Here is a 27,707-nt window from a genome sequence, read left to right on the forward strand (position 1 = left end):
GAAAAGTCGCTAATGCATGGGTGAGGAAGTTCCCTGAGGCCTGTCTAGGTCCAGGACTTGGGTAGTGAGCCCCCTTTCACCTCCCTTTTGGATATTTATTCTCACCTTTGTGATCATGGGCCAGGGTCTCCCAGGAGAACCACTGAGTTCCCCTGTTCCACTGCAATTCTCTTGTGGATCTTTCCTCCACACTCAAAGCCCGGGACCGAGGCTGAGGCAGAGCAAGGATGCGAGCCCAGAACCATGGTTAGGCTGCAGGAGGGAGGTTGGGGGAGACATTATTCAGCTCTCTGGTCATGTGACTGAAGCCAGAAAGGACAGACTCTAGGGTTCCCGAAGCTTTCAAGCCCCCCCCCGCCAACTTTCTAGGAGTTTTTTCTCTAGTTGAAGGAGCCCTCTAGAACCTGTTGTCATGACAACTAGGACTGATTACCCCAGAAAAGAGTCTAGCAAATTCAAGCAGTCCTGACTGAAATTCTGGCCAACGCATAGTAAGTGGAGGCACCAGACGTGCTTCCCTTTTTAGCTCACTGAAGTGGGAACTGTTGGGCCAGCAAGATCACTCAGTGTGGAGAGGTGTTTGGGGCAGGCCCAGTGACCTGAGTTTGATCCCAAGTCCCACGTGGTGGCAGAAACACACTCTCTCTCTCTCTCTCTCTCTCTCTCTCTCTCTCTCTCTCTCTCTCTCTCTCACACACACACACACACACACACACACACACAAATACATTATATTAAAATGAGAATGCTTTGCAGGTAGACAGCAACCTCTTTACTTTTGCTCGAGGCTTCTGTGACTTCCTGGGGGTGGGGGTGGGGGAGGGTGGGGCACAGCAATTGGCTTTCTGTGATTTTCCCATCATGCACTAGTGGATGCTAGTGCTTCAGTGTCAGGCTCAGGGGTCCTCATCCTGAGTGTGGCTGCACAACCAGGATACTCCAAATCCCTGGGGCTCAGATGAGATTTTCCATGCCTGATGCAGGACCTGCTGCTGTCCACCTCACAGACCCACCTCCAAGGGGCTTCTTCCTGGGCGGCAAACCAACCCCGTGGGCCGAGCTTCCGGGCCACTCTTTATTGAGCTCTTATTAGACCACTCACATAAATACATAGAATAAATACAAAACCAGCACTTTTGGGAAGTCTTTGCTTTGAAGAGCGCCCTTCCCTGTGTTCTGGGCTCACTTCCACACGTGCACGTGGGTCCCTGTGTTCCCCTGCATCCGTCAGCGGTCCCTCGGGGCCCAGCAGCCCTGGCAGAGGCCCGGGGAAGGAACTCACACATAATCGTTCAACCTGTACCCACTGTGCGAGGCTGAGGTCACCGAGGGGGCGTGGTTGTCCTTGTAGGCTGCTGGTGGGCGGTAGGCAGGGGCGGTGGCTGTGGTGGTGGCCCCAGCCCTGGACTGGGCCTGGTAGGGCCTGTAGGGGGCCTCATCCTGGCAGGACAAGCAGAGTAGGGTGCCCCCGATGAGAGACAGGGAGGAGGAGATGAAGCCCAGGTACAGGGCCTGGCCGATCTCGAACTTCATGCCGCTGGGCAGCAGCGGGTTGTAGAAATTCTGCACCACATCGTTCGTGGTCCAGGACACGGCCACCATGCACAGCAGGCCGGCCAGCAGGAAGAGCGCGCCCCCCAGCACCGCGAAGGTGGTCTTGGCGGGTGTGCCCTTGGCACAGCGAGTGCACTTCATGCCCACCACAGCGCAGGCGGAGGCCATGCCCGACAGCAGGCAGGAGATGACCATGAGTGCCCGGGCAGCTTGCAGGTCCCGGGGCAGCGCCAGCAGTGAGCGGTAGATCTGGCACTGGTAGATGCCCGTGCTGTGCCACACGCACTCCATCCACAGCCCCTTCAGGTAGGACACGGCAGTCAGGATGTTGGTACCCACGTGGGCCGTCCTCCGCCAGTGAGGCAGGATAGTGGTGATGAGCGTTCCCACCATGCCCAGGAAGCTAAGCAGGAAGCCCAGGAGCTGGACGGCTGTGCTGGCCATGGCCAAGGGGCCCCGCTAGCCGCGCCGGGCAGCGCCCAGGTCCCCAGGGGTGGGTCTGGTCCTCAGGTGCCCGCAGGAGGCCTAATAAAGCCGAGGAGGAGAGGGAGGGTGAGAAAGGGAACTGGGTTAAATATTATCTCGATGCACTTATTTCTGTCGCCCAAACACTTTTCCATAGGCAGCTGGTATGATAATTAACATGTCCTAAAAATAAAATGGTTTCGGGGACTTCACAGGGTGGACGGACAGATCTGGAAGAGAGAGATGCAGGTCTCAGCAGCCTGTGCTTCCTGGAGACCCCCAGGGAACTGCACTTCAGAGCCCCCATTCTGAATGTCTCCTGGGACCTACTCACGGGAAGCACGTGGAGGAAGTTCTGCCTTTTGTCTACCCTCCTCCGGTCTTTCTGTTACACCTGGACCTTCCTTCTGTTTGGTCAGTCATTGGAGGTGACAATGTTATCCACACAGCCTGGACTGACTGACACCTGTTAAGGTGTACCAGTTGTGACTGGGAGAAGAGCCTTGGGTGGCTGTGTCTCTAAGGCGGTGACTTTCTCAGGCACCCCAGAGGCAGGCCAGAGGCTGCTTTGGAATTCAGAGCCGATGTGACATCAAGGTTGCCGACTGCTGCCCAGGGACAGGTTTCCCAGGTGGCCAGGAGCTTAGGTTCTGTAACAGGGTGTCGCCCCCACCCGCCCGGTGTAGGGCCAGCTCTGCCTTGCTAGCCACAGAGGCAGCCCAGGGTGGGGAATTCCCTCAAGCAGAAGTCAGGTCAGTCCTCAGCTGCTCCAGGTGGCCCTCGGTGGGACTACACTGGGCTCCCCGGATGACCCCTGACCTCAAACTCTAGAGCCTGTCCAACCCTTCCTTGTGAAGTTACTCATTAAGTAAGGACCATAAGGAAAGCTCACCTGCCTGAGCCCACGGGCTTGGTGAGTGGACCAGTCTGGGGAGGTCTCAGTGTGTATTTATGGAAAGCAAGGAGGGCTAATTTTAGAAATCAGTAGGTTGCTATTTTTAATTTAAGGATTTTCTAATTTAAGACGTGTTAATGAGCCCCCTCCCCCCACCTCCAGCTTCCCTCTCTCCCATAGTGGCATCGGCTGCTGGCATCAAGCATTTCTTCCTGGCCTCGATCCTCACTTTAAGGCCATTCATTCTGTAGAAAACATATTAACTGAACAGCTCCCTGGAAACCTCGTGACTCTCCTCCCAAGCTGCTGCGGAAGGCATCACCTGCCCTGCTGTTTGCATAGGAAGGCAGGCAGGATGGTGGGCGGGACTGGCCCACCCAGGGCTGACTTGGGAGTTCCCTGTGGGCTACTGTTTTCCCCACAGGCATGTGTCTGCCTGTGGGAACATTTGCAAGGGAGGTGCAGGTCCAAGACAAAGGTTCTGAAAGCCCCCAGTGGGCCAGGTGGGCAGCGCAGCATCTGACAAGGTGAAGGCATTGGTGTGTGTGTGTGTGTGTGTCGGGGGGCTTCCCTGCACCCTAAAGAGTTTTAGAGATGGTTGTTACAGCCCCATACTTCCTATAACTTTAAGTTTCCTGTCAGCCTTGCAGGCATTGATAGTTTAAACTGACAGGACTTTCTAGGCCGTTCACGCGGTCTGTGAGAATCACTGATTCTCACGCAACCAGAACTAAACTGCATGATAGTGCCTACTGTGCTCATTCAGGACATCAGTGGGAGATGTCTCCCCCAAGTCAAACAGAAATGACATGTTGTAGTTTAACCCATGTCTGCACACGCGGGCAAAGAAAACACTTTTTCCAAACAAGAACGCTTGTGTTGGTTAGATGAAAACCATTTCAGGGTGCAGGACCTCAGACGTCATTTCTCAATCTGCAAGAGCCGCCAGATTCAGTGTAAAACACCGAAAGTCGCCTGGATCACAGGAATTCTAAGCCTTTCCCAGGAGGCATCATCCCACTACTCAGACTCTTTACAAATACAGACCAGGGCTCAGTGGGTAGAGGTGCTTGCTGCCAAGCCTGAGGGACCCGAGTTTGATCCCTGGGTTCCAAACGGTGGAAGGGACAGAACCAACCCTTCAAGTTGTCCCCAATCTCTATCTTCACGTCCCCCACATATGTGCACGTACATACATGCACAACATACTAAATGAATAATTTTTAAGAATGCAGATTGTCAACATTTTAAGATGAAATAACTGAATTTCAGTAAAAAAAAAACTGTTTTTATAGCTGTTCTTTTCCTAGTTGCATAGATATGCTAGGTTATTTTTCATTTTTCTAAAACCTGCCTTGTAAGAGCAAAGCCCTCTTAACCGCTGAGCCATCTCTCCAGGCCAAGATTAGCATCTTTATGAGAAGACAGAAGACACCTGAAGACTAAGAGAAAACATGCAAAGATTGGTGCAGAGTTTGGAGCGATGCATCTAGAAGCCCAGAATGTTCCAGATCCAGCAGCCCCTGGAAACTTGGACAGTTTTGGGACAGGCTGCCCCTCACAGCCCTCAGGAGGAGCACCTCTGAGGTCCCAGACTTCTAGAATCAATTTCTGTTCGTTAAGTGTCCCCAGCGACTCTCCCTTCCTCTAGTTACTCCCCCTCCCCAGCTACTCCCCTTCTTCCAGCTAATCCTCCCCCAGCTACTCCCTCTTCTTCCAACTACTCCCCCACTGCCCCCAGTTACTCCCCCTCCCCCAGCTACTCCCCTTCCTCCAGCTAATCCTCCTCCCCAGCTACTCCCTCTTCTTCCAACTACTCCCCCGTTGCCCCCAGTTACTCCCCCTCCCCAGCTACTTTCCTTCCTTCAGCTAATCCTCCCTCCAGCTACTCCCCCCTCTCCCCAGCACTGTCTACTTAGCCCAGGAAGTTAGAGAAAAACACACACCAAGTCTGATACAAGAGTGAGCCTCCTCCAGAGCAGAGTGCTGAAAGATCTGGTGGCTTTGTGTGGTCACTGCATTAAACAAAGCAGCGTCTACCTTCATGTCTCTAAATGTAGAAGATAGAAAAAGAGAAGAAAGATCTGGAAAATCTCCTGTAGATATGAAGTTCAAAGACAGGCTTTGTCAAAAAAACAGGCTTTGTCTAAGTGGCCCACACATGGTTCAAATGACTGGGCTTCTCCACATTAAATAATAATAATAATAATAATAATAATAATATTTAACCTAGGAAGAGCTTGAGGCTAAGGTGTGTTCAGCTTGCTGCCCGCACCCAACCACTGGCTGGCTGTCCTTCTTAGGTTGGTTGTCTGCTTTTCTTTCTCCTTTCTTAAAAAAAATTAATTATTAATTATGTGTATGTATGTGTGCCTGCACCGTGGTGTGTGTGTGTGTGTGTGTGTGTGTGTGTCTGTGTGTGTGAGTTTGTGTGTGAGTGTGCATGTGTGTTGCCTGTGGAGGTCAGAGGGGTTTGGATCCCCTGGAACTAGAGTTACAGTAAGAGCCACCTGCTACAGCTCCTGCAAGAACAGTAGGTGTTCTCAACCAGGCAGCCATCTTTCCAGTACCCCCCTCAATCCCCCGGACAGTGTCTGAATTACTGTCAGTTTTTCTTAAATCAACATGTCTTGGTTTCATAGATCATAAAAACCCAAATTTGGGGTTTGGGTCAGGTGTGGATAAGGTGACTCAGTGATCGCCCAGGCTTTGCCTTGGAAATGTAATAGAGCTCAGTGGGGCCCCCTTCAGTTAGGACCTAGATCAACACAGACATACAGCTGAGTGGGAGGGAGGGAGGGGAAGAGAAAACCCCAAACCAAGCCACAGGATACTGTCACGGCCGGATTGGAAACCTCCAGGGGTAAGACAGCACAGCTGGCCTGTGAGTTTTGTGAACCTCTGAAAGTTATCCATTTGAACATTGAACTGGGACATAGGGCCGCTGTAACAAATGTGGTGCATATGAAAATGTAAAGCAAAGATTTACCGATGCTAAATAAAACACTGTGGAGGCTGCTTCAACCCCGTTCTCCGAGACTGCATGTTGAGTCCAGGGACTCCTCAGGTGAAAGTGCTCAGTGTCCCTGGTACTTGGACCTTGTGCTTCCACCAATGGTGGATTCTTGAGCATCTACAATGTGCATTTTGTTATTCTCATTGAAAGGTGGGGAAATTCAAGTTCAAAGTCATTAAGTGACTGGGCTGAGCAAGGAGACCAAAGAGGAAAAGACTGTGACACTTGGGTGAGAGACACTGGAAGAGCTGTGACCAGGTGGGTGAGGCTGGCAGGGTGAGAGACAGATGGCCCTGGGCAACCAGACAATGGCTGGTGAAGACAGACAGTGATGGGATGATGAAGGATTGTGGCCATGGTGTTAGCTCTCTGGATGTCTAGACATCTGGTCCCAAGGCATCATTTATGTCCTTGTTACAGTGTTTTGGGTGACATTAACATTTAAAGCAATACGGGTTTCTTCCTTCCTTCCTTCCTTCCTTCCTTCCTTCCTTCCTTCCTTCCTTCCTTCCTTCCTTCCCTCCCTCCCTCCCTCCCTCCCTCCCTCCCTCCCTCCCTTCCTGCCTCTCTCTTTTTGTGAGGGTCTCACACAACTCAGGTTGGCCTCAAATTTACGTGCAGCCAAGGATGAACTTGTGACATTCTTGACTCTACCCGATGCTCAGTGCTGGGATTTCAGACAGGCACAACCAGGCCTGGCTTACGGTGCAGCCGATGCCACTTCAATATACCGACTTTGAATTTTCAGTTAACTAAATTAACTAATTGATTAATTTTGTGACAGTCTCACATAGCCCAGGCTGGCCTTAAATTTGATTTGTAGCCAAAGATGTCCTTGAATCTCTGATCCTCCTGCCTCTACTTTCTGAGTTTGGGTATTATAAGTGTGCAGAACCACATCCGGTTTGTGCAGTCCTGGGGATCAAACCCAGGGCTTCACGTGTGCCAGGCAGGCACTCTACAAACGGAGCTACATCCAGCCCTGTCTACACCTTTTACATGTTTAGAAGTTCAAGTTAACTGAGTCACTGATGGGATTTCAGATTGTAGATTTCCCTGGAATTCAAGGACCCAGAGAGAGGGTAGCATGTGGCCTTTCTGGCTTGCCTTTCATGTGTACATGTGATCAGGCTGTGCACTTTCTCTGAGGCATACTGGGTGCTAGGTGTTACCTTTGCCTGCTTTCAAGCTGAACCCATTACAAATACAAACACAGATCCTTGTTCAGAAATTACTGGGAATTCCAAGATGTCGGTAGCAACGAGCAGTGCTCACAGCTGAGTGAACCTTTCACAGGGAGGCTGGCTCCTTGGAGCAGCCACAGATCGGGCCTGCAGCCCTGTCCGTGAGGATGAACCCAAGAGCTGGGCGTTGGGGCTTTCCCCCCATTAAACAGTCGAGAACATCTGGTTGTGAGTTTGAAAGGAGCGGGGACTCTCTCACAGTGTCCTGTGGTATAAAAAATATGGCTTCATGTGCTTGTTTTTTTCTTAAGTGTAGCCTGGATACCTCCATGAATATGGTCCAAGCTCCCTTATCCAGCTGTCCAGGAGAACACAGCACAGCCTGGAGACAAGAGAGACCCCGCCTCAGCAGGGTGAAACTCGGTGAGACTGACTCCTGAAGGTCGTCCTCTGACCCCCACATGCACGTCCTGCCTAAATAAATAAATATTTTAAAAAGTGGAAAGCAGGAAATACTTGTCAGTAATCGTGATGGTTACTGTCGTCCACTGGACGGCACCGGAAGCTTTGGGGACAAAGCTGTCGCTGGTCTCCGGTGCCCAGGAGCGGCCAGTGGACACAGACCTGGGGCTCCCCACCACAGGTTTCATGTCTCTCTTGTCATAGAGAAACCATGGGATCCCCATGATGGCCCACCCACCGGGAGGGAAGCTGCAGAGTGGCAACCCCGCCTCCTCTCTTCCTCTCTTTATAGTCACTCGACGGCAAGATGCCGGGCAGCCGTCAGACTGCCTGGTCGGACTCCGCCATCAAACGGCCCGGGCGGAAGCTCCCCTCTCGCTGTTGCTGTTGGCTGAGCCCCACAAAAGCTCATGGTCTTGGCAAACAGTGTGGGGATTCGCCGCCTGACTAAGAAACACACACGCCAGGCAGACAGAGGAATCACTCCTGAGCTGGCAAGATCCACTGTCTGAATCTCAAGATGGCCTTGGTACAAGCTTGACTTTGATATATTTCTGTACTACAGGACGTCTTTTCTGATGTAGACAAGAAAAAAAAACCCACCCCACAAACATATTAAACTTCATCGATTTTTATCTACATGCACACACCCAACTCAGGGCTAGAGAAATAGCTTAGAGAAACATTAGCCGTGTAGGTCGGAGGACCAGAGTCCTATGCTTGGAACCCACACAAAGTCTGGATTTGGAGCCCCGGATTTCCAATCCCAGTACTTTTATGACTAGATGGGAGGTGGAGGCAGCTGTCCAGGAGTACACAGTGCCCCACAGTGTCGCATCGGAGACAAGAGAGACCCTGCCTCTACAGGATGAAAGGTGAGAACTGACTCCCGAAAGTTGTCCTGCGACCTCCACATGCACGGCCTGCCTGAGTAAATAAATATTTAAAAAAATGGATAACAGGAAATACTTGTTAGTAATCGAGATGGTTGCTATTGACCAATCGACAGCACCAGAACCAACATTAGAAACAAAACTCTGCATGGCTCTGCAAAGGAGTTTCTCGATTTAGGTTAGTTGAAGGAGGAAGATTCATAGTGAACTTTGGGAGCACTGCTGTTCCAGGGGCTGGGAGCACTGACTGAATGCGAAAGGGGTGTGGGAGCAGCACTCATCTCTGCCTCGTGTCCCTGTGGTGATGGTTTTTCTGCCTCGAACCGCACACCCCTCTGCCGTAAGCTGCTTCTGTTACGGCAAGGAGAAGTCATTAGAGGGGTAATGTTTCCATGGCTCCCAAAGATGAATTTGCTCTTCTTCACCTGTGTAGTTTTGTCCACAGATGCCTCACGAGGCATCGATCTCACTGCACAGATAAGTACGTAAAAGACAGGAAGCCTCCAAGATTGGTGGATCACAGGGATCCAGATAAGGGCAGAGGCCAGCACTGCCTCCCAGCCTGAGTCGTCGGAGGCAAACTGCTCAGCCTGACTCACCACCACCCACCTCGAGGCAGAGGCTTCCTAAGCTGTGGAGAAGATGCCGAGATAATACAGTGAAAACCTGAAGGGCCAGTTTGGGGGCCACCAGCAAACGCAAGGAGTATGAGGTTGAGGTTTGATCATTCATAAGGATCAGGGGCCAGCTAGAGAGAGAGGTGGGCAAGTAAGTATTGAGGCCACAGGCAGCCTCAGACCCAGATGGGGACCTCAGGTCCGCCATTGTGGGTGATGCTCTAGTTTACCAACTTCAAATCTAAACCTAGTACCTAAAGGACTTAAACCTTCAAAAATGTCAAGTTTTCCACGGGAATTAAAAGCCAGAGCCCCAGATATCTCCAGTTTGGAGACCCTCTCAGAATGCTAATCCTGCTTCCTTTTCTACCTTGTCCAGAGAGTCCTGTCACCTGCCTTGGGAAGACAGCTGCTGAGGATGTGGGGCTCAAGGGAGTGGAGGATTAAAGACCCAGCATTGGAGAGGTGGTGGGTCCCCGGGGCTCTCCAGTCAGTCAGCTTAGACTAATGGGTGAGCTCCAAGTTAATGAGAGACCCTGCCTCAAACAATAAGGTGGACAGTATTCCTGGCCTCCCCATGGATGTGCACACACGCACACTCAAACACACACACATCCTCACAATCACACATAGAGCTATGATAGATAGATGATAGGTGATAAATAGATAGATGATAGACAGACAGACAGACAGATAGAGGAACCGAACTGACTCATTTCTTCTTCTCCCAAGTATATGTGTGCGTGCTTGGGGGTCAGGGAGAGGTTTCCGTGAGGAGGAGGAGGAGGGGGAGGAGGAGGATGCTCTCAGGTAGCAGTTCTGAACAGTCATGATAAAGCTCCCCAGCTGACACAGCGTCCCGAACATCCCACGGATTCAGTCCTTGCTCCCAAATTGAGGTCCAGCAAGCGAAGAGAGAGCTTTGCCCAGATACTGTGGAACCAGATTCCTGCCCTTCCTGGGTCCTCGGCAGCTTGGCTGCCCTTCATCCCAATGTCTTACGGTCCCCCGAGACACCCAGGCCCAAGGACCACAGTGACTCTTTCACCTGGAGAGCGCTCCCTTTCTCCAGGCCACTGACTGCCTTCCAACTCATCCACCCACACACCCGAGGGCAGGGGCCCAGCTTTTGAGAGAAATGACAGCCAACCGCCAACTCACTCACAGAAGACCTGGAGTCCCATCCACCTCGCTGCTCTGGAACGCAGCTGGCTTGGGCTCAGGGACACCACAGGGACACAGCAGGTCTTCCAGCTTCGCCTCACTCACCAACCGGAAGCTTCGAGGCCAGGGTGTTTGAGAGACAGTTGTCTGGTCAATTACGGTCTCTGAGTAGAGCCTGCGTGGGCACACACGCCCTTTGGTTAACATTAACCACCCGGGGCGCCCTACCTGGTGGCCTCGTTGAGGCAGGCATTCAAGACCAACCGGAAACGTCATATCTGCATTTGGAACAAGAACACCCGAGACATCCACACAGGGCCGACTAAGGGGTCTCTGTGGCCAGCAGGTGAAGCGTCCCCCCCTCCACTGCTCCGTCACCCTTTTCCGACCTCTCTGCTCTGGCTTTATTTGTCGGCTTCTCTAAAAGTCACCAGACTCCTGTCAATGAGTAAAAAGGTCTCCTGCATGCCAGCTGTGGCCACAGTGGCACGTCCTCTGAACCGTCCACCTGGCAGTTGTCCCCACACGGCTTTGGACTTTTTTTTTTTTTTTTTTTTTTCCTATTGAGCAATTTGGTTTCTCAATACTGAAAAGGGCCAGTGAATTCTGAGGAAGGAGCAACTTCCTTCTCTGGTTGTTTTTAGCCTGGTGGCTGATTCAGGTGATGTCTGTAGGCAGGAAACGGTACTGAGTAGGTAGGTCAATGGGGCATCGTGCTGAATGACGGGCAGTAAGTACATCGGGAGTTGGAGGTAAGAGCCGAAGGGAGAAGACAGCCTTCTCGGGAGGTGGGAGATGTTGGCCTTGAGACCTCCAAGGTGGTGCAGAGACCTGGCCCGGCTAGGAATGACTCCAGGCCCTTCAGGAGTCCAGGGTGTGATTCTGGGAGGCCACGGTGTGCTGAGAACCACTGAGTTTCTGGTTGATTCCATTAGCTTCTCTATGGTAACGAATCTAAGTGTTCAGGAACCTCTCTCGGCACTCATCAGTCATTGGTAGAGGGGATGCTGTGAAAAATCTCTGCTGGGCAGATGGCCCTGGGCATGGTTCAGTCTGGTCCCTTCGTCCCTAGCAACAATGGTGTAGACAGGGAGGGAGCACCTGAGGGGTGGTAGTGTGAGCTTCTACAACTTAGTGTCTGCTTCATCTTTAAAAGTTTTGTGCTTCATTTAATTTTTTTTGTGTGTGTGTCTCTCTGTATCTGTGTTTGTGTGTGTCTCTGTGTGTGTGTCTCTGTGTGTGTGTCTCTGTGTGTGTGTCTCTGTGTGTGTGTGTGTCTCTCTGTGTTTGTGTGTCTCTCTCTGTGTCTGTCTCTGTGTGTGTGTCTGCTTGTGTATGTCTCTGTGTGTCTCTGTGTGTCTGTCTGTCTCTCTGTGTGTCTGTGTTTGTGTATGTGTCTCTGTGTGTGTGTCTGTCTGTCTCTGTGTGTGTGCATGTATGTCTATGTTTGTGTGTATCTGTGTGTGTGTGTGTCTGTCTGTCTCTCTGTAGGTGTCTGTCTGTCTATGTGTATGTGTATACGTGTGGATATTAGAGGCTGACATCCAGTGTCTCCTTTTTTACTCTCTGCCTTATGTTTTGAGACAGGGTCTCTCACTATATGTGGCAGAACTTGATGACTGGCTAGACTGTTGGCCAGGGAGCCCCTGGGATCTGCCTGTTCTGCCTCCCCAGCCCTGAGGTTCCGGGTTTTCCACTGTGCCCAGCTCTTTGTAGAGGTCCTGGGGATGCAAACTCAGGTCCTTGTGCTTGGGCCAAAGACTTCATTGAGTCTTCTGCCCAGGTTTGACAGTTTCTGACCCGACTGCACCCTCCGTCCTGTGGAAAGACTTCCCATGAGCTGAGATGGAGTCATGGAAGGAATGAGCCTCCCTGGAGGTAGGACAGGCCGGGGCATTTGAAGATCACTGGTGTCTGCTGGGGTGCCAGCAGGACACTAAGATGCAAATGTTCTGAAGGGACTTTTTTCCCCCGAGTTGTTGTGGGGGCTCACTGTGTAGCCAAGGATAGCCTCAAACTGAATTTTCCTCCTTCAGCCTTCTGGATGCTGATTAGAGGGAACTCACTCACTTCATGTGAGCCAGACAAGCACTCTACGCCTACATCCCATCCCCGGCACTTTACATAACGTGTTGATTTCTCGACACTCATTGTACATTCTTAGGAAGTCCTGAGTAGAGAGAAAATAAAAGTAGCGAATAATTTACTTTGTTTTAAAAAAGATCTTACTTTATATTTAAATTGTGTGTGTGTGTGTGTGTGTGTGTGTGTGTGTGTGTGTGTGTGTGTGAACATGAGTGTGGATGTCTTTTAAGGCCAGAATAGGGTGGTGAATCTTTGGCACTGAAGTAAGGGAAAGTTGTCAACTACCTGACCTGGGTACTGGGACCTGAACTCTGGTCCTCTGCGAGAGCGGCTCATGTTCTGACCACTGAGCCTACTCTCCAGCTCTCAGATAACAACATGTGATGGAAAAACATGTTAGGTCAGGCGGAGAGGTACCGGTGAAGGAATCTCAAGGGGACCGAAAACGGCCCAGGAAGTCTGGAAAGACGGCTCAGTGGTTAGGAACACTTGCTGCTCTTGCCGAGGACCTGAGTTTGGACCCCAGCACCTAAGCTGAGTGGCTTCAGGGGTCTGACACCCTCTTCTTGCCGCCACACTCATGCACACATACACACACTCAGACACACACTACTCCACATCAAAATAAACTAAAAATATAAATATAATAATAATAATAATAATAATAATAATAATTTGGCTCTGGAGCCGAAAGATTCTAACTCCCCCAGTCACGAACTTCTGACTAGTTACTCAGCCTCACAGAACCTTTGACCCAGGTGCGGATCTTCTTTATTCCGGCATCCTCAGCTCACAGAATCATCTAAGAGCATAGTTCTGCCACCAAATGTACAAAGTCAGTCACATTGGGCACTGAAGATAGATATGTCAACTTCTAGCTCCAAAGTGTTTTTGTGACTTCCAACAAACATCTGGAGTCATTAAGCAACCCTCCCCCCCCCCATTTCCGTGTCTAGTGGCCGACCATCCCACTGTCTCTACGGACTTCACTGTTCTAAACATCCCGTGTGGTGGGGACAGACAGTATTCATAGTTTTGTGACTAGCTTACTTCACTTAGAAGTCAAGTGTTGACAAGACAATCTTCCCGGACTGCTAATTGTCCCTGGGCAGCTGTGCCTGTGACCCCTGCTCAGAGTAGGCAGGGTGAGTGACCACGCACCCGATGCTCACTCAGGCTGGAGTCACTAACGACGGATGGATGGAAACCAACCCACACCTTTATGTCTAGACAGACTCCCGTGATGCTCCAGCGACTTTGCCTTTACGCCTAAGAACGGTGCAATCTTGTCTATCCAGAGACTCAGACCAAGCCATAATGCTGAGACCTTCCATGATTTAGTCCCAAATAGGAACAGTTGTTCCAAAAGGAAGTCAAGACTTATAAGGGTTTGACAAAATGTCCACACACCATAACATTGTGTTTGCCTTACTCACTGCTTAATATAATAGTCCTGAAAACATCATTAAAATAAAGGGTTTTTGTTTCGTTTTGTTTTTACATGGTGCTGTGGATGGAACTCGGGGCTTCATGCATGACAGACATGAATTACAGGCAGTTATGAGCCTTAGATGGCCTCCGCTGTCTCTGTGCCTGGACTGGCAATGCTATGGCTATCGGGTAAACCTTTGAACTGTATCCTTAGCAGACGAGAGCTCCCACCAGCCTAGGCTAAGATTGTCACCAGCTAACATCTGAGACCAATAACAGACTTCTCCATGGTGTAGTAACCCCAGCCTGTGCACCAGCCAGTTTAATGATAAACACCTTGACTTATCTTTGTTATGAAACTAATGAAATTCAAAATAGCGGCTTCTATGGTGGAACATGTCTTTTTACACAATTTTTTTTTTTTCAAAACATAGTTTCTCTGGCTAGCCCTGGCTGTCCTGGAATTCACTCTGTAAATCAGACTGGCCTTGAACTCAAGAGATCTGCCTGTCTCTGCCTCCAGAGTGCTGAGATTAAAGGCATGCTCCACTATGCCCGGTTACATACTTCTGTCATTAATCTATTATTAATATTCTGTTGTATGTGTGTGGATGTTTTGCCTGCACATATGTTTGTGCACCACATGAGTACAGTGTCCATGGAGATAAAAAAAAATGGTGCAGAGTCCCACATCTGGAGTTACAGATGGTTGGGAGGCACCACGTGGGTGCTGGGGATTGAACCAAGTCTTCTGGAAGAGCAGTCAGTGCTCTCAAATGGCTGAGCCATCTTCTCAACCCCGGAACATGTCTTTTGAGTCAGCCCAAATCTGTTCCCGAGTCACTCTGATTTAGCTCAGAATGAACCGCTGATTCCTTTGGAAGTGAGAGCTGTCTTGAGTCAACCGTTAAAGTGGTACATTTTATTTTTGGGGTATTTATGCTATTTAGTTTTCCATTGCAACAACAAAAGCCCTGAAACAATTAACTTAAAAAGAAGAAAGGTTTATTTTGCTTCCGAGTTTTAGAGGATTCACCCATGACCAGTGGCCTATTGCGCGCTGAGGGCTTCGTGACCGGGAGTGTGAGGTGGCGTGCTGCTCTCTGGGACAGGAAGGAAAGGGGAAGCAGAGAAACTGGGGTCTCACAATCTCCTCACGAGAATGTCTCATAACAAAAAACAAAAACAAAAACAAAAAAACCTTCTCACTAGGTCCTGCCTATCACCGCCCAATTGTGCCACCCTGAGGTTGAAGTTTGGAGACAACTGGTCCTTAGGGTGGCATTGTTTTACCTCATATTTTAGATGTAAGTGTAAAAGTATAAATACAAATGCGCTGAGCTCACATGATTACCCAGTTGTCCTTGCCCACGTTTATGAGGAAGGAGTTCTGTGGGATACTGTGTTCTCAGACAATGGAAACGTCCTTTCCCATCTCTGTTCTGTCTGTGGCCAAGAGCCCGATGGAAATCCCGGGGAACGCTTACATTAGGACTCAGGGTCATGACAGGAAGCCTGATGCTGTGGGAGGCTCCCTCAGCCCTTCCAGGCTTCCCCAGGCAGAGGTGCCACACGGCCTGCAGCAGACCTGGTGCAGAGTGGTGCCTGCCACACCTGCCCTGGGCAACCCACACCCCCAATTGCTACTTCTCTAACACACTTGTCTGCTGGCACCCAACGTCACACCTCTAGTGTGCCTCAGACCTTGTAATGATATAAGCGCCCTCATGTGAGTGGTATTTAATGAAGTGTGAGCACAGGAGGAAGCTGCTATCATTGCCAGCCATCTTGTCTGGACTTCCAGTCTGGTCCTCCTCACCCGAGGCCTCCTTCCAGACAAGCTTCGAGCTCTTCCCTGCACCACCACTACCTCAGAGTTACCAGCCCTCCCTGGAGTCACCAGAAATGACTATTGTTCTGAGAAAAGGGTCTGAGATGGGCCCTGTGTCTAGGTACAGGGTACCAGTCCAGAATCTGCTGTGTGCCCAGGTGTAGCTATCAAGAAGGGTTCTGATAACTCTCCTTGTCTGCACCTGGTTGTAGAGTGTGCCTGTCACATCTGAGGGGCCTGCAGGACTTTGCAGGGCCACATACTTCCAAAATATTTCAGTTGCCATGGACCAGACAGCAGAGGCCTTAGGAGGAAGGCAGGGGCTCGAGAGATGCCTCAGACACCATCAGGGCCTTGCCCACAGGAAGGGAAGAGTCTGAATTATACAGACAGTCAATTTAATATGTGTGTGTGTGACAGATTTGTTTTGCCCTGCTCTGCCCTGTCTCTTGCCCACATAAGCTCACACATGGACACACACCGCATGCACGCACAAGTGCACATAGACACAGACACAGACACACACACACACACACACACACACACACACACACACACACACACACAGGCACACACACTCACTCAGGCAAGTACATGTATACACCTGCACATGTAGAAGTGACTTTGAAAGTGGCAGAGCCCAATCATTCTAGAAGTTCTCGGTAAATAAAGTAAAAAGGAGAATAATTAAGCCCGAGAAAGACCCTCCTTGGCCTCATGTTAAACCAGGGAGCTGCATATTTTTTTTGCCATGTCTTGTTATAAAGTATTAGCCAAGGGGCTCACAGCTTTTCCAGCAAGCCAGTTAGGGTCTCATGTGACCACGGGGCTCAATTCTGGTACTTAAATGCCCCATGTCCCTCAGTGGACTCTCCTCACAGAGGGCCCTACAGTTTAACCGGGAATCTACCCTCTTCAGAGGTCACCCAGAAAACAAGAAGCCACACACCCAGCGTTTAGAAACAGAACAGCCAGGACTGGGTGTGTACCCTGGAGTCAGGGATAGCGGGGACAGGAACCCAGTGTCAAACTCCACCCCGTCATTTTAATTGCCGAGCGCGTTTGGACCTTTTCATGCTGGCTTCACGGCAGTTTGTGTTTGCCGAGGAGACTGTGCCACAGGATCCCAGTGTTCTCCTGCAGCCGGTAATAAAAGCCATCTGCCTGAGACCTTTTTTGGAACAGGAAAGGGTATGAACAAATAAGCAAATGTCATAGAAAGGAAGGGGAAGGGCTGCGTTAGAATAGGGAGCCAGGGGAGCCAGGCGCACACGCTGCGGGGCGCGCGCTGCGGGGCACGTGAGCTATGGGGCACGCGCACTACGGGGGCACACGCACTATGGGACAGCGTTGCTGGAGGCTGGGGACTTATGAAGGTCAATTGTGAAAGCATAGACAGTACTGAAACAAATGTGGTACATGCAGGATGAGTCAGATGATCCAGGGCTGATCTTTTCCTAGAACTTGCGCCCTCCTGGGGTCCCACTGCTTCAGGAAGAACAGAGATGTGGAACTTTGCCCTCAAACCCCTGCCATGAACCCTTGTGTGTCCGTCTACCCCTGAACTCACATCCATCCAGAATTTAGAATGTGACCTGTTTGGAACCAGGGTCTTTGCCGATGTAAATAAGAAATTATTATCTGGGCATGGTGGTACGTGCCTGTCCCAGCACTCAGGAGGCAGAGGCAGGAGTTGCCCCATGAGTTTGAGTCCAGCCTGGTCTACATGGTGGACTCCAGGCTAGCCAGAGCCACACAGGGAGATCCTGTCTCAACACAGAAAAATATGATGAGATCATATGAGGATTAAGATGGCCCTCAACCCAATGGCAGATGTCCGGAAAGGGAAGGGCATGGTGTGTATGTGGGGGGTGGGGTGGGGGAAGTGGGCCGTGTGAAGACAGTGCTGAGTGAGCTGATGCCCTGCAGGTCAGGGACTGCCACGGTCCTGTGGTATAGTTTATGGAGTGGTGACAGAGATGCAGGCTTCCCTAGTATTTTCAACCCACAGTCAGCTGACTCTGTGGATGTAGAACCTACAGCTCCTGAAGGCTGACTGTGACATTAGCTGACTGTGACATTAGCTGACTGTGACATTAGCTGACTGTGACATCAGCTGACTGTGACATCAGCTGACTGTGACATTAGCTGACTGTGACCTTAGCTGACTGTGACATTAGCTGACTGTGACATTAGCTGACTGTGACCTTAGCTGACTGTGACATTAGCTGACTGTGACATCAGCTGACTGTGACATTAGCTGACTGTGACATTAGCTGACTGTGACCTTAGCTGACTATGACATTAGCTGACTGTGACATTAGCTGACTGTGACATTAGCTGACTGTGACCTTAGCTGACTGTGACATTAGCTGACTGTGACATTAGCTGACTGACTGTGACATTAGCTGACTGTGACCTTAGCTGACTGTGACATTAGCTGTATGTATTTCACAGACGGCCTTCTTCTGTCCCCACCTCTACCGCATGAGTGTCAAACTGAACAGTTTTGAGTCTTTTCCTATTGTCGTGATGGTGGGTTACACTGATTGGTCTTCAGATACTGAATCACTCTTGCATCTCTGGAATAAATCCCGTTTGATTATGGTATATAATATAAATACTTCTGAATTCTGTTTGACAACATTTTTAAGTAAGTTAGGATTTCCAATTACCCTTTTGGGTGTAGAGAGGACTTTGTCATATTATCCAAAGTGGACACAGCCTACACCCAAGAGTCTAGCTGGAAGCCAGTGACTACAAGAGGTCCATCTCGACCAGGGATGGAGTGGGAATCCCACTGGCCTGCCTGGCAGGGAATTACATATATGAAAATCCCATCACCCCAGTCCCTCAGGCCCTGGTCTTCAGCAGAGACACTGGGTGGACACCCAGAAGGCAGACCCAGACTGCAGGTCCTGATGCAGCCTGTCTGCTCCTAGGCAACCAGCAGCTGAAGAGACCAGTGGTACCAATGGCTGGGATATGGCAGGCATATGGGTAATTCTAAGAAGATGGATGCTCTCAGATTTCTTTGAGAGAGAGAGAGAGAGAGAGAGAGAGAGAGAGAGAGAGAGAGAGAGAGAGAGAGAGGCAGAGAGGCAGAGACAGAGACAGAGACCGAGACCGAGAGAGGCAGAGAGACACAGAGAGAAGAACTCCTGATGGAAAGCCTCAGGAACAGGCAAGAGAACACACACGAGCTTTGGAGGCAGTGAACCGTGGCTCATGGGAATTCACCTCCCTGTACGTTCAGCTCTGCTCTGCGTCCACCCTCCCCATGTTGGGATTTATGGGGGACAGCGTGTGGAGATCAGAGAACAGCCCTGTGGAGTTGGTTCTCTCCTCACATTCACACAGGTTCTGCCAGGCTGTGAAGCCGAGCGTCTTCACCCTTCGGTGCCAACATGTGAGCCCCGGGCCTTACACATGCTCAGCAAACGCTCTGCCGCTGAGCTGCGTCCTCACACTCAAGTGTCAGAGAATCCCCTGGTTTCTGGCGGAGGCTTAGAGAACCTCACTGGGCGCACATCCTGTGACAAGAACTTGAGGGAAAAAGGAGGGAGGACAGCCTGGGCAGTGACAGCCACCGTGCCGACGGGATCGGCTCTGAGGACCTGTTCCCGGCCCGGATGCTGTCGGGAGTGGACATGGACAGCTCTGGGCCCCCTGCAGTCCCGCCCATCTCAGCCCACCCCTGTCCCAGGAACTTCCTCTTCTGATATAGGAGAGATTTTTTTTTTTCTTTTTGTCACTGTCGAAATCCTAAAAAAATCCCAGCCCTTCCTTACCTTATCAAGTCTACACTAAAGAAGCGAAACTTTTCAATCCTTGCAAGTACCGGCAGCCTCTGGGTGTGTATTTCAGACCCCGGGCACTGGCAGGTCCTCTCTTCCTTCTCCCTTCTATGAGGCCTTCCCTCCTCTTCTAGGCCTTGGATCCAGCCAGTCTCCTCCAGTATCACTGAAGTGAAGGGATTCCCTGAGCTTGCTCCCAAGTGGCCGGTGGGCTGCAAGGTAGACTGTGCAGATCTGGGAGGAGACGCACGAAAGGATCCTCCCTCCCTGCATGCCCTGCTCCTTCTTGATCACTGGTGTTGCACCCACACTCTGTCTCCCTACTCTGGTTTAGGGTTTTTGAAGCCAGATTCCAGGGCACCACTGGACTTCTGTGCCCCTGAGAACAGTCCAGATGCTGAGAACATTTTTCATGTAAGATCTGTACAGAACATCCCTCTGCGTTATGGGCTGGGTTCCTGGGGGACTAGTATAAAACAAGTGAGGCTGGAAATGGTCCTAGTACCGTGTTTAGAGTGTGCCCAAGGCTGTCTGGGGGCTCACTGACATGAACATCAGGACCTCAAGCCCTATTCTTCTGAGTCGGGATTTCGGGGTACAGAGCTGGGAATCAGCCTCCATGTCAGCTCCACCCAGTGCAATAATTCTTACACATGGTAAAGTACAATCAGCCATCTAGACACAGAGATAATCAATAGTCATCCAGCTGTGTATCAGCTGGAGACAGACCCTGGGTTCCTCCAGCCCACGGAGCCCCACTGGCAAAGCCAGCAGTGACTTCCTGCTTCCCAGGTGCTCAGTTGCCAGGGCCGCAGCCCCGCATAGAAGGGTGTTCTCACAGATCAGCGGCTGGTAGCAGAACCTGAGGGTCCCCAGGGCTTCCCAGGAGGGCAGAGCTGAGCCCAGAAGCCTGCCCCAGCTGCAAACAGAGCTGGCCCATCCTCTCCTGGCTCCCCTGAGGCACAGAATTAGAGCGTGCTGTTCATTCACAATGTTTATTTTCCTTTTGGAAACGCCTTGGGGCAAGCCGGGATAGGTTTTCATAGTTGTATTTGCCTTGGCTTGGCCGCAGATGTCCCCCTTTGTAGTCTGTTTATGGACAGTGCGCGCACAGCCTCACATCCAGGAGCCTTACAGCAGGTCTAAACCAGGGGCTGGGCAAGTGAAATGGGACATTCGTCGGGAGGGAAGAAGAATCAGTTTTCCTCATCTGACCCTCAGCCTGCAGCTAACCTGAGGTCAGTCAGGCTGGGCACATGCTGCTTCTGCAGCCTCAGAGATGCCTCAGAACTGTGACACATCCAGCCGCTGCCTGACCTGACCAGACAGGCAATGCATTCTGTACTTTCAGGTCCAACTGTATAGCCATATTTCCCCCCTAGGCAATATTCATCCATCCATCCACCCATCCATCCATCCATCCATCCATCCATCCATCCATCCATCCATCCATCCATCCATCCATCCATCCATTGTGTCATGGTCTCATGTAGCCCAGGAGAACCTCAAATTCATTATGTAGCTGAGGATGACTTTGAACTTCTGATCTGCTTGCTTCTACCTCCTAAAGTTTGGGATTACAGGCATGCACCATCATGTCTGGTTTATGGGTCAAATGTGAGGGTTTATGCACACCACACACCAAGTATTTATTTTCTTAACTTAGTTTTGGAGCTGGGAATTGAATTCAGGGCCTTATGCATGTTAGGTAAGCACTCTACCACAGGGCTATGCTCTCAGCTTCCTTTCCTTCCTTCCTTCCTTCCTTCCTTCCTTCCTTCCTTCCTTCCTTCCTTCCTTCCTTCCTCCCTCCCTCCCTCCCTCCCTCCCTCCCCCCTCTCTTTCTCTCTTTCTTTTCTTCCTTCTTTGGCGATTAGTAAGTTACCAGATTCCCTAAATATTTATTTTTATTTTTTTTAAATAATTTATCTACTTTTATTTCATATTTATTGGTGTTTTGCCTGCATGTATGTCTGTGTGAGGTTGTCATATCTTGGAGTTACAGACAGTTGTTAGCTGCTATGTGGGTGCTGGGAATTGAACCCGGGTCCTCTGGAAGAGCAGAGCCATCTTAATCACTGAGCCATCTCTCTAGCCCTAAATGTTTATTTTTTGGTACTTTGCTGTGAAAGGCCTGCAGATAGCAGCTAGATCTTGTGCCCTGCACTCAGGTCTGTAAAGACTGCATGAGATTGACTAAAAGGGATTAGTTACGTCAAAGCCTTTGAACGCTCTAGAAATCACCACAGCACACTAAAGACGTACAGAAGAACCTGCCATGAGCAGTAGTGATCTCTACCATAAGCTGTGCGCTTTGTGTGGTTCTTGATGTTTCTGTCCCAGTTTTGCATAAGAATTGGGGCAACGAGAGACTCGATGAGCTCAAGCTCGCCTAAGATGACAAAGTCAGCAAAAGGTGGAAGCCCTGAGGCGAATGGGATCCTTTCTTCACATGCGGGCGCTAGCGAAACCCTGTTCTCTGCCAGGAGTGGTCTGGTACAGAATCCCATTATACACAACTATTTGAAGGCAAGGGACAGCCAGGCCATCTCTGCAATGCTTGGCTCAGCTCCAGAGTGGGCAGAGATCATGCTCAGCCAAGAAGAGGACCCCAAGGAGATGGTACCTCAGACCCCTCAGCTCACAGAGTTGTGCGTGTTAAGCTGTATTGTGGGGGCGCCTTTTGGCGCCGACACCTGTCACATGCCTATTGTGTTCATTTCAAATGACGCTGCCTGGGTGACGGTTCTAGGGGCGACTGTGTCATCTGGCTGCACTTAGGAGCGGACTCCCCTGACGAGCATGGCTTCAGTCTGCCTGCTGTTCTTTGCCAGGTGATTTCTTGCAAGCACGAAGGCCCTAAGTTAGATCCCTAGAGCATGGACAGAAAGTCCAGCATGGTGCTGTGTGTTGTAGCTAGTTCACTGCAGCCTAGCAGCATCAGGGCACACCAGGCTAGTGAGAGACCCTGCCTCAAAAACAGGAAGGGGAGGAGGGGGAGGAGGAGGAGGGGGAGGAGGAGGAGGGGGAGGAAGAAGAAGAAGAAGAAGAAGAAGAAGAAGAAGAAGAAGAAGAAGAAGAAGAAGAAGAAGTTCAAATATGAAATTACCAAAGGATTAGTGAAAACATTATTTTCAAAGAAAGGTTGATGACTCCTGAGGAATGTCACTCAAGACGGCTCCCACTGTAATGCACACACACAGCCTCAAGTGCATGCGCGTGCACATGCACACACACACACTCGCACGTACACATACATGAACACTCACAGAGTAGTTTTTACATCCTTAAACGTCTTTCTCATAAGAAATTAGAATTGTCTACTTTTTCATGTTTTGATACAGGGATTCAAATAGCTCAGGCTGTCCTCAAACTCACTCTGGACTTGGGAGGCCGTTCAAATCCTAACCCTCCTGCCTCCACCTTCCAAGTGCTGGGATTATAGATGTACACCACAGCACCCAGCCAAGAGCTCTGTACTTTGAAATACGAAGTTTTCCACTAACTGTTTAACAGACATGCCTAATCATTTGACTGCCAACTATACAACCTGGCATGAATCTGACCATAACGAAGGAGAAAATTCACGCCAGCACACAGTAGGTGCCTCGGAATGTCTGGGCCTTGCTCCTAGACCTCATGTCAGATCTCTGAGAAAATGATCATTTAGGAATCCCTGAAGGGGACTCTAACGTGCAGTCAGGGGTGAGGACTCTACCTGGGTTTCCCTTTTCAGGTGAGCACCATTCTCTGAGTCAAATGATACAGCCTTTAAGGCCAAAGGAAAGCCCACGGTGATGGATCTGTAAATGCATGGAGTTATTTCTCACAAACACCGACGGATCACCGAAGAAATCGTGATCAAGAGCTTGAATGTGATTGAACAAAAACATATGCAGTGATTAACACACAATAAATCAAAGAGTCCCAGACACCAAGTGGATATTCAGTAACTGTCCCTGAAAAATGACTGAAGGAATGGTACCCCACAAAGTACAATAAAAGTTGTATTTTGGTGAAACTGGGAGTCAGTTGTTGGATGAAGGATCACCGATAAAGAAATGATTTAAATTGTGACATGCTGTCAGCTACAGATACACCCTAATTTAAAAGATGTTTAAAAAAAAAAAAAAAAAACGCAAAGTGAATGGAAGGAAGGTGAAACACAGCATTTAAATGTGTTTTCCTCCTCTTTGGCGCCAACCGTTAAACCGCTGATGTCCACTGGATGGCGCTGTGATCCACTCTTTCAGGCTCCAAAAGGAACTCTGAAAGCCAAGTTCTGGAAGCACGCTGCTCCCTTTAAAGACAAAAGACTTAGAAGCTTCATAATTTGAGGCACCGAGGTGTATTACTTTTCTGCATTATGGCCTCTCCGAAATATCTCACAACTTGTCAACTTCTTTAGAGAGTGAACTGAAAAGCTGTTCTGTCTGGATAGAGAGTGGTTGCTTCCTTTTATCCACACCCCCGACTTGACAATCACTTGCATTTTACTGACTGGTCTGGGATGGGCTGTGCAGAGGGCATCTAAACACTGACAGAAAAGGCTGGCACTGGATTAGAATAAAATTTAAAGTAATAGTGAGTGGGAAAAAAATATGGTGTCTTCTGTCCCAAAGGCTGCAGATCTTTCTGCTCTGCTCCAGTTATTCCCAGCTTATCACGGACAAGCAAGGGAAAGGGGAAGCTGGTCGGTTAAATGTAACCCAGCCCACTGTTTTTGTGAGTATTGGCCTTCTAGGCATTCAAAACCTAGATTTTCCCCGCCAGGAATGTATTATTTACTACCTTGGCCTTAGGGATGTAGGCTTCAGGGCAGAATGAAAACCCTGGAAGCTTCCAGAGATATACTTAAAGTAACAGCTCAGTAACCTCCACTAGGCAGGGACAAACATTGGAAGCAATTAAAACTCCCACAGTAAATTAACAGAGTAATGTTAAATCCAATGAAAAGAGATTGGGGGACTAGGAGATACATAGCATTGCTTAGCCCTTGAGAAGCCCTGATTTTAATACACCCCCCCTCTCTTACATACACACACACACACACACACACACACACACACACACACACACACACACACACACCAATACAAAACAACAATCAGGCAGGGCTGCAGAGCTGCCTCTGTGTTAGGAGCACCCGCTGTTCTTACAGAGAACCTGAGTTCAGCTCCCAGCACCCAAGGCCTGCAGCACCCAACTGCCAGCCCCTCTAGCTCCAGGGGATCTGATCTGATGCCCTCTTCTGGCCTCTGGAGGTATCTGCACCACATGCACATACACACAGATACACACGCATAAATAAATAATAAGTCTTAATAAACGAAAAACCCTATTTTTTGTGTATATTTTTGTTTGCTTAAGTAGTGGAACAAATACTCACATATTTTGTATAGCCCTTCAAAGAAAAATAACTTCCAACATACTAAGTTATAATCATCGATACTGATAAAACATCGTAACAAAATGTCTCTCTTCCTTGTGTGTGGTATATATATGGGTGTATACATATGGGTATGTGTGTGGGGTATATATATATGGGTGTATACACATGGGTGTGTGTGTGGGTATATATATGGGTGTATACACATGGGTGTGTGTATGCATGTGTTCACATGGATGTGCATGTGTGGAGACCAGAGATTGATGCCACAGTTCTCCATAGTTTTCCTTCCTCATACTCTTTGAGGCAGGGTCTCTCACTGCACCGGCGCTCATCTCTTCTGCTAGCCTGGCTAACAGTCTTCAGGGATGCCGCCTTGGTCTCTGCCCCTCTAGTGCTAGGATCACAGGTGCGTGTCAGGGGCCCAGGGCCCCCTGGGATCATGGCCACCATAGGTGATAAGGCCCAGGGCAACTGCCCAAGTATTTAATTTCATTGTAGAACTAAAACAGGAGGGAAAGATCATTGTTGACGTGTCCCTGCTTTCTGAGAGGGAGCGTGTTAGCAACCACAGTTGCCTAATGCTTTGAATGGGGTGCACATGGTTCCTAGTGAATTCCATTCTGCACAGTCCTGATTCATTATGATGCCATCGGTCTCAGAAATACTTTCCTTAAAAGTCATATATAGTTCCCATGTATACATATGAATAAACACAACACATACATACACACACCAACACACACACACACCTCAGGCTGCACGTTCTCAGGCAGCGAGAGTTGGAAACATCGATTCTTGTCTATTCTAGAACTCTCAGCCCAGTGCCGCCAAGAGTTTAGAAGGTTCTGTGAACACATTCTCTGCTCCACCCCAGCCTTTCTTCCGCCTCCTGGGTGTGTTCTAAGGGGCAGCTTTGAGCTACAGCTGTGGGCCTTGCCCCAAAGAGGCAAGGGAAGAGCATACGACTGCATGTCAAAAAGCTACTTTTTCCATGCAGCTCAAGTTGCCTTCGTGGAAACGATGGAGGAGGCCAAGGACAAAGTTTAGCAAGCTGTGGGGGTGGGGAGGGGGTGGTTTTTGTATCAAAAGTAGCGCTGTAAAGGCCAGAAGGGTAACTGGGAAGATCTGAAGGGGAGGATCAGGGGAGGAAGCCAGGACAGCGCTTATGAGACCCAAAGAACCACAAGCTTCCTTCCTGACTCTCATGCACTGTGCAGGTCATGTTCCATCAGATGTGCCATGCAGCTCCAGAGAGCTCCGGTGGGACGGGGGAGGGGCAGACACAGAGCTTCCCCCTACAAGAACAGCTGAGCGTTTGGGCCTCCCCGTGCACTTGAAAAGAAGCCACATCTTCAGTCAGGGTGGTCCAGCTGAGTGGTCCAAACCATTAGTGAGAGGAGATGGGATCCTCTTGCCCCATAGTCACCCCCAGGGGGGTGGGGAGGGGCCAGGGAAGAAGTGTGGCATCTGGAAACACCTGGAGTCAGGAGGTAGACCCTTGCCCAGTCCACTCCAGAGCCTTGTCTGGCAGGTGGGTGAGATTAGTTGTGGGGCTTTTGTTTTGCTGAGAGGTGGTACAAATTCTTGCCAGAAATGTATTCTCTGGAGACTCTGGGGAGGCTGCAGCTACCTGCCCTGGGGCCTTTCCTCCTGCTGAGCCCTCCATTTATTTATTTAGAGAACTGGGCCTTTCATCTAAGTAAATATTGAACAAATGTTTAAAAACCGAGGGTTTAAACAATGTCACAGAAGTACCTTGCTTCAACATGGCCCCAGGCATGGCTGCTATTCCTTCTGTTTCTGTCCTGACTTTCCCCGGCTAAGCAGGAGAGGGCTCCTACTGGTAAGGTGGGACAGCTTAGCCCCCTGCACATGATGGGCACCTCCGGATGTCGGCCACCTATGGGAGCCCCCACAAGGGGAAGCCAAGCTGGTGAATGTACCCTGGGATTGGAAAGTGAGAACGACCATTTGCCTGTTTGGGGTAGACCTGGGAGAAGGATAGACGTATGATGGATCGTGCTGACCACAGGGAGGCTGCAGCGAGGCCGGGGGTGGGGGGTTGAGGGGGTGGGGGTAGTTTCAGCCTCAGAGTGACAGGAATCATGGGTAAGCGTCCCTTGAGGAACTCTCATGAGGGAGTGTGAGTGGTAGATGGAGAGGTACTGTTTAACCAGTACAGTCCACACACAGAAAACTTGTGCTCGCTGAAAACGTCCACAAGGCAGTGTTTTTAAACACACACCCTTCAAACCCAAACTCTGTTTGCCGGCCACTTACACCTCCTGCCAAGCCCCCAAAGATCTTGAAGGGGAAGCTTATAGCCTGCTGCCTGCACACATCTTCTGGGTCTCACTGGGGGTGTCTGCTCTACTAGAGCAAGGTATAGGAACACCTAGATCCTAGTTTTGTCCAGGGTTCAGCTGGGTTCTTGGCCCGTCATTCTCAAATGTGCCAACTGTGACTCCGTGTCAAACAAACCCAGGGCTCTGGGGACAAGTCTCCCACCAGACCGGAAATACCGGAGAGGTAGAGGGAGCTGCCTTCGGGGGGAACCCAGCTCGCTATTTTCTCTCCTCTTGGCCATTTCAGCTTTGAGTAGAAACTGGAATAAGAATTATAACGATACATGTTTATGGACTTTAAGTAATTGATCCCTCGGAGTCCTCTTCTGAGGGAAAAGCTTGCTACCCACCTCATACATCAGGCAAACGAGAGGCCGTATGGCCTGGCAGGGCTGGGTGGCCGCTGGTGTCAGTCCAAGAGTGGAGTGTGTGGCTTCAACAGGCTTCGGCTTCTTGGCCCGTGTCCAGACGCCTGGCCCATGCAGCCCCTAGAAAAGTGACACACGAGAAACTGAAAAGGACCAGACCATAAACTCCCAGGAGCAGTTGCCTTTAGTTAGGAGGTGAGGTGGCCCT

The 27,707-nt window shown here is 50.1% G+C and overlaps 1 protein-coding gene across 7 annotated transcripts in view; it reads right to left on the reverse strand.

Moving 5' to 3' along the window:
* Positions 1-764: 764 nt before the first annotated feature.
* Positions 765-27,707, reverse strand: part of Cldn14 (claudin 14) — a 111,094-nt gene continuing 84,151 nt past the window's right edge. For 5 of the 7 annotated variants that reach the window (XM_076549252.1, XM_076549248.1, XM_076549249.1 and 2 more), the window contains 3 exons: positions 27,482-27,619; positions 10,252-10,425; positions 765-2,079 (listed from right to left, as the gene is read on the reverse strand). In XM_076549252.1, the coding sequence (XP_076405367.1) occupies positions 1,279-1,998 (720 nt within the window). In that variant the 5' untranslated portion in view covers positions 1,999-2,079; positions 10,252-10,425; positions 27,482-27,619 and the 3' untranslated portion in view covers positions 765-1,278. Of the gene's footprint in view, positions 2,080-10,251; positions 10,426-10,478; positions 10,774-27,481; positions 27,620-27,707 lie in introns of those variants that run through there. The other 2 variants (XM_076549250.1, XM_042259620.2) reach the window with 2 other exon arrangements.

This window comes from Peromyscus maniculatus, chromosome 12 (assembly GCF_049852395.1).
Source record: "Peromyscus maniculatus bairdii isolate BWxNUB_F1_BW_parent chromosome 12, HU_Pman_BW_mat_3.1, whole genome shotgun sequence".
Classification (NCBI taxonomy): domain Eukaryota; kingdom Metazoa; phylum Chordata; class Mammalia; order Rodentia; family Cricetidae; genus Peromyscus; species Peromyscus maniculatus.